Genomic DNA, 6,759 nt, shown 5'->3' on the forward strand with positions numbered 1-6,759 from the left:
TGTCCCTCGTCAGCCAGCGCAGCCCCGTCGCCCCGGACAGCCCGTCACGACGCAAGGAATCGGGCAGCTCCGCGGCAGCCCCACTGCCCGAGGAGGACTGTATGAAGCTGAACCCTTCCTTCCTGGGCATCGCCCTCAGCTCCCTGCTCGCCATCGACCTCTGGGCCTCCAAGCGCCTGGGCGTCTGCGCTGGAGAGGGCTCTGCCTGGGGCAGCACACGCCCCCTCATGAAGGTCATCGAGGTTTCGGGACACGGCATCCCCTGGCTGCTGGGCACCTTCTACGGGCTCTGTCAGAGCGACAGCTCGGCAGCCAGGGAGGTGCTGCTGAAGCTGCTCTTCGGTGAGGCTGGGGGCTCGCCAAGGGGCTCCACAGGCTGGGGCTGGCTGGGGCCAAGCGGGGAGGATGGGCCTGGAAGGATGGGGCAGAGCTGAGTACATCTCGGCCTCCAACAGCCCTGAGGGAACCCGCTGATTTTGAGTAACTGGTACAGCCTCATCTGGGGTGCCTGGAACCAGAGTGAGTAACCCTGCAGCTGGAGGACGTGGTGGCATGGGTATGGCTCATCTGTCACAGCTCCAACCACACCCTGTGAAACTTCTGCCAGCTAAACTGCTCCTGCAGTTGCACAAAGCTTTCGGGGAGCAGCACTCTCTTTTAGTTCATCAGCTTATCAGAACAGCGCATTCCAGGTGCAGCTGCCTAGCGTTGGGACACCAGCCCTTTTCCCTGAAAAGCTGCTCTGGCACACAGTTGCCTGCACCCCTGGGCTGTCCGCAGGCAGCGCCTGCACAGATTGATCTGTATCAGCCAGTGAGGAAACTTGGTTTAAAGCATGCGTTTTAATTTCATGTGGTGTAATACTCACCTGCTAGCATCCTGTCCTATTAGGTATACTTGGATCCTTCATTTTTGTTCATTTAGAAATTGTAGTAGCTCCAGAGCAACAGACCTTTTCTGGCTCCTGGTTCTTACTCTTTTATTAAGTTGCAAATAATTGGTATTGCACACTTACCATTTGAATTTAAATTGGCTTAGTGGGAAACATATGGTTTTGTGCATCTTTTTCATCTCACAGCACATGGTTAAATTACAGTCTTACAGCAGAGCTGTGAGAAGGGACCTGGAGGCCTCTGGCCTAACCTCTGCTCCAAGGAGGTGTCCCAGCACTGGGGCCTTGTCTGGCCCTCAGTGCTCAGGGCCAGCGCCACCCACCTCTCTGGGACCCTGTGGGTTGCACAGGGAAGGACTTTTCACTAATTTCCAAGTTCAGTCTCCCAAACCATATAAAAAAAAAACCCAAAACAAACCAAAACAAACAACCGAACAAGGTTTACATGTGGAAAAAAAATATTTGTTCTTAAATGATTAACCAAAGGGAATGAACTGAAGTGACTGAAAGGTTTGGTGCCTGGAAATGAGCCTTAGGACAAACAGAAATCCATCCCTCACACAAGGCTTCCGTGGACGAAGCAGCCCCGGCTGAGCGTTGCACTGGCTGAGCAAACAGGGCTGGAGAAAGCACCCTCTGCCCTGCGTGAGAAGCTGCTCTTGCCCAACACTGGCTGACCACATCTCACATGCTTCGCCTCTGACTTCTACTGCAACAACCTTTAGCTCTTTAGCTGGAATTATTTAAATCATCTTTCATTCAGCTCTTGAAAACCAAAGTGCAGTTAACTTTCTGGCATTAACCCCCATCCAGCAGCAGGGAGAAGCCAGACTGCAGGAGCCCTGGCAGCGCCACGCGAGCTCGGGGCCTCTCACCCTGACCTGTAGTTGAAGTGGGTTGATCATTCACCAGGTTAGGTTTGACTCCCAGCCAGGAGGGTAGGCAAAAGCAATGCTGAGTCAGCAGAGGCTGTCGGGGAAGGGAGGTGTGGGGAATATTAACCCCTCTGTTGTCTTCAGATTAAGGGTCGATTTCAGCCCTGAGTCAGATTTTGCACAGAAAGGATAGCTCTTGGGTGCAAGCCTGGCCAAGTCCTGTTGCTGGCTGTGGCAGGCAGAGGGTCTGGCATCGCGCAAGGGCTGCGTCCAGCAAGAGTGAGGATATCCTCGTGCTGGAGAAGGCCAAGCACTGGAGGACTGTTGGTCTCCCTACCTGGGCATTGTAGGCATGGGAAACACTGCTTTCTCTTAGCAGGTTTTGGTAGCCAAGTGCTTGTTTTCTTAGCTAATGGCTTTGGTTTGATTCTTGCCTTGTTTTCCGGGGGTCGGGGCAGGGGGAAACCCTTCCTTTCTTGCTCACTCACTGTTACTCTCTCCTAGCATTGCTGCTGGACCTCGTGATGGTGGCAGTGGTGAAAGGGCTCGTCAAGCGGCGGCGGCCCACTCACAACAAGATGGACATGTTCGTCACCATCTCGGTGGACAAGTACTCCTTTCCGTCGGGCCACGCCACCAGAGCCGCCCTGGTCTGCCGCTTCGTTCTGCACCACCTGGTGCTCGCCGTCCCACTGCGGGTCCTCGTGGTGCTCTGGGCTCTCATCGTCGGCGTTTCAAGGGTCATGCTGGGCAGGCACAATGTGACGGACGTGCTCTTTGGTTTGCTGCTGGGCTACGCGCTGTACAGCGTGGTGGAGTACTGCTGGCTGTCCCCACTTAGCGCGCCTGCCCTCTTTGCGCTCTGGGGCCATTGACAGCTGTGTCCCTCCCAAAGGAGGAGGCATGCACCCAGTTTTCTAAGCGTGCACAGGGAGGGGATACTGGGACTTGAACTTGCATCCTAGACCCCATCTATCCAGCCAAGACTTCAACACTAGCGGTGCTGCAGGCTCCTGGGCCCACATTCAGACGTTTGGTGCTGTCCTGTCCTCCTGACGGGCTGGCAGGCAGGGTGTGCACTGGCCAAGCAGCTGCACTGACTGCTCTCCCATGAAAAACCAGTCCTTGCAGAGCCCAGAGAGGGCTCAGCACATTCACCTGGCAGCTCATTGCTGATACTGTGAGTCATCATGCCCTTGCTGGGCACCTGTTGCGTTAGCCCATGGTGTGTGTGGTAGCTGTGGCTTTGCAGAGATTTCTCTGCAATTGTCCCTGTATGTGTACGCTGTAAATACACTGATCACGTGTCGTGAGCATGCCCTGCACAGCCTGCTCCATTATGTCTGCCTGGAGGGGACTCACTGGGGTGTCTCCTCAGGTTTATAAAGAGTTTTGCCTTCCTAAGCAACACGTCTCTTCCCTATTGCTCTTGATTTAAGCACTGCACTGTGGCCAGATCTCAACCAACAAGGACACAAGCACCTGGCTCCCCGTGCAGCTGAGGGTTTGGTCCATCCATGCCATCTCTAAGAGAGTGGGAAACTGGGGAAGCAGCTCCCAGCTGCAGCCTGCTCCTGACATCCTTGGGCAGAGCTTTACAGCTCCTTCCCCCCCTCCACAGGATTTTCAGTCTGCCGGGGGGAGTGGGGGGTGGGTACAGTGCACCCACAGCAATTCCTGTTTGTCAGCATGTTACCAGCACTGCTAACAGGATACTGCAGTGAGCCCCTTCTCCAGGCTGCTGGGCAGCCCTGGAGCTTCACCTGCACCTCCCACAGCCAGGGACCCTGACTCGGCCAGCCCCCACCACAGCTCCCTGTGCTCCAGCCAAGCTGGCTCTCCTACCCTGGCACGGTCAGTCCTGGCAGCCTGTTTTTCATAGAGGAGCACCCATCTTTGGCAGGAGGGGACTACGAGGAGCCTCTGTAATGAGCCAGGGCTGAGATTGAGCCAGAAAAGCACATAATCCACACCAACAGGGAGCACAGCCAGGTAGGGAGTGAGGGCTTTGGACTGAGCTTAAATAGTGCTCCCAGCATGTGGGTGTGGGTGATTGGGCCCAGGGTGAGGCTCATCATGGCCATTAAGGTCAATTAGTGCACTCAGGCCCTGGAAAGCACCGATTAAGTCATACTAAAACCAGGCAGTGTTTCAGCATGCTGTTCCTCTGGGTGAAGTACGCAGGAGCAGCCTGAGGGTCGCTGGTGCAAGCATTCTGTCACCCACTGTCAGTTATACAGGACCTGAAATGAAAGCACTTCAACGTGACAAGGTTGCCCCAGAGCTGAGCCATGACTTACCGGCATCATGAGCTGGTGAAGCTACCAGCTGTGGGTTTGCATTCTGGATTGGAACTCATACAGTGACCAAAAAAATCCCTTGTTGCACTGCATGCCCAGCAGCCAGCTGGGCTGGTCCAGCACATGTACGGCAGCACCCAGGCACCCCGGCCAGCCATCCTGCCCCCAGGAAGAGACGAGCTCTGCAGGATCACAGGCAGGCAGCAAGCTCCCGTGCGGTCAGGGTTTGGGGTGATCAGGGCTTGTTGAGCTGTGCCAAGACATCTTGGCTCTACTTTTGCCCAAACACAGGGTGCTTTTTGTCCAAACGGTTCTTACAGCTGTTGCGGTCTTCTTCTCCAGGCCACAGGACAGTATGGCAGCAACTCTGTGCACCTGTGGCTTGTTCCCACAAACATGTGTGTGTGCCAAAAGTTGCTCCTGGCACACTTGCAGGACTCTCCATGAGCTGCTTGGTGCCACCTGCCATCACCAGTGCACAGCCCTATTGGGTCATGGGCTGCTCTGCTGCGCCTCTGCTATGCTTCTCCCCACCTCTGCCAGTAAAACCTTTGGTCTCTTGTGCTTGTCTCTCGTCACCGCTCCTCCAAGTGCAGATGCCAGCCCGGTGATAGGAAGGAGGAGACTGGCGCTTTCTGCTTGGCTTCCCCCGCAGCACCTCTGCCCGCTGTGAAAGCCCTGAGCAGACATGTCTGCATGCGCTGCCCATCACACTGTCCATCTGAGGCACTTGCCAGGCGTGGGGGACCGTGGCTTTCCCACAAACATCAACAAGCTGGTCTTAACTGAAATGCCATGGCTTGACCCTGGTGCACTTCTGCCATCCCCTAAGCCTGGCGGCATGGTTCGGCTGGGCCATGAGCCCAAGCACACTGGGGGCAAATTCCAGGACTGTGCAGCCTCTTGTAGCTGCCAAGGCAAAAGGGCAAATTCGAAGGCAACCTGCGCAGAGGTTTCATAGCACAGCGGTGGGCTTGAGAGTTGGGAGAAGTCCCCCATACCTCTCCCGCTGTACCTCTCGCCCCTGGGCAGTCCCTGCAGAGTGTGTAAAATATAGCCAGAAGCCAGCTGGGAGGTGGAGCAGGAAGGATAGTGCTGCCAGCGCTGCCTCCTGGCTGTCCCTGTGCTGATCCCCTTGCCTGGTAAGAAATGTCTTGGATGCGTTCGACAGGCAAACACAGAGTGAGGGTTGGCAGCTTGGCACCTCTGGCCCAGGCAGAGATGAGCTGTCACCAACAGCGAGGGACAGAAAGAGCTTTATTACATTTATTGCAAACGTACTATGAGTTTTAGAAGGTTAAAACCATTTCAGCTGCAGAGTTTGGGCCCTCCGTAGCCAGGTGCCTTGCTCGGCTCCCTGGACACAGGAGAGCAAATTTCCCCTGCAGCCCCCAGGGGCTGGCTGGCCGTGAGCGTGGCAGGAGCCAGCAGAGCAATCCCAAGCCAGCTGGTCTGTGCCTCACACCACCGGGAAGAGCCTTTCCCTGACCAGCCCCACCGCCCTGGCACCAGCAACTCCCCAGAGGCATGGTGCTCCTTGCACTGGGGTCCCGCTGGCCCTGGGACTCCGATGGGCCAGGAGCAAGCTGTGGCTACAGGGATGCTGTGCCAACATACCCAGCCCAGGGGCACAGGGGACGTGGGTGATGAGGTGCCAGGTGCCGCTGGAGCAGGCGGATCCGCATGTGCCCCCGGGTATCAGCATAAACACTGCTGGGCTGATCCTGATAATCCCAGAGGTAAAAGTTCAGGGGAGTGTTTGTTTCCCTGGTGTGCATACCACAGGGACCGGCTGTGTCTCTGCCTCTCCTGCAACCCTGTGCCCCCACCGTGTCCCCGCACGGGGGTTCCTGGTGAGGAGCGTGGGACGGCTCCTTACCCCGCCATCCGGGGCTGCAGCGAGAGCTGCTGCTGGGAAAGCCGAGCAGGCGGCCGGGAGCCAGGCAGAAGCTGGCTTCCTCCCCCGGGCCCCGTGGGAGGGGGGGCAGAGGGGCAGGGCGGTTGAGGTCCTCCCCGCGGGCCGCCAGCACGCAGTGGGTGCCGGGGGGGGGCGCGACGGACGTCTCCCCAGGGAAGGGAGAGGGCAAAGGGTAAGTGGAGGGGCCGTCACCCACCCAGGAGAGAGCACGGCACTCCGGCATGCCCCCATCACCAGGATTTGGGGTGGGCAGGGGGATTTCAAGACTCCCTGGCACTCGTAGCATTCCTCCCCGTGGCGTCCAGAGATAACACCTCGGTGGTGCAGAGCACCAGCACCAGCCAGGTCCCTGCCAGGGGTGGGGAGGATGCCAGTTGCCTCGCAGCCCCAGACGGACTTTTGAGGGGCTGCCTCTCAGCTTGGGATCTCTTTGGTGCACAGGGCCAAAATTTTGCACAGCTGCCCACCTCGCCCCTCAGCCCTGCTCTCCGGCACTGTCCCCAGGCAGAGACCCGGCGGTGGAGGGCAGCATGGCGAAGAGGGTGGCCATCATCGGAGGGGGCAGCAGTGGGCTGTGTGCCATCAAAGCCTGCCTGCAAGAGGGGCTGGAGCCCGTCTGCTTCGAGAGGACTGGGGACATGGGAGGGCTCTGGAGGTTTGAGGTAATCCCTGCGAGCCACACGTCCTGCTGGGAGTCAGCAGCGTGGCAGCTGGGGACCAGTGGCAGTGGCCAGTGGGGTGGCACACAGCTGTCCACAGCAGGGTCACGGGGGG

General features: G+C 57.7%; 2 protein-coding genes across 2 annotated transcripts in view; both read left to right on the forward strand.

Annotated features, from left to right (window-relative positions):
* The first annotated feature begins 6 nt into the window (after positions 1 to 6).
* On the forward strand, positions 7 to 3,144 carry PLPP6 (phospholipid phosphatase 6). Its single transcript, XM_009645367.2, has 2 exons — positions 7 to 342; positions 2,272 to 3,144. The coding sequence occupies exons 1-2, from the start codon at positions 102 to 104 to the stop codon at positions 2,640 to 2,642; spliced, it is 612 nt and encodes a 203-aa protein (XP_009643662.2). The 5' UTR covers positions 7 to 101; the 3' UTR covers positions 2,643 to 3,144.
* A 3,038-nt stretch (positions 3,145 to 6,182) lies between these two features.
* The window catches only part of LOC104132117 (flavin containing dimethylaniline monoxygenase 5), a 4,010-nt gene continuing 3,433 nt past the window's right edge, over positions 6,183 to 6,759 (forward strand). Inside the window, exon 1 of the mRNA XM_035900759.1 lies at positions 6,183 to 6,743. Within this exon, the coding sequence (XP_035756652.1) occupies positions 6,516 to 6,743 (228 nt within the window). The 5' untranslated portion in view covers positions 6,183 to 6,515. The remainder of the gene's footprint in view (positions 6,744 to 6,759) is intronic.

The sequence above is a fragment of the Egretta garzetta genome, unplaced genomic scaffold (genome assembly GCF_000687185.1).
Source record: "Egretta garzetta isolate BGI_Z169 unplaced genomic scaffold, ASM68718v1 scaffold598, whole genome shotgun sequence".
In the NCBI taxonomy this organism is placed as follows: Eukaryota; Metazoa; Chordata; class Aves; order Pelecaniformes; family Ardeidae; genus Egretta; species Egretta garzetta.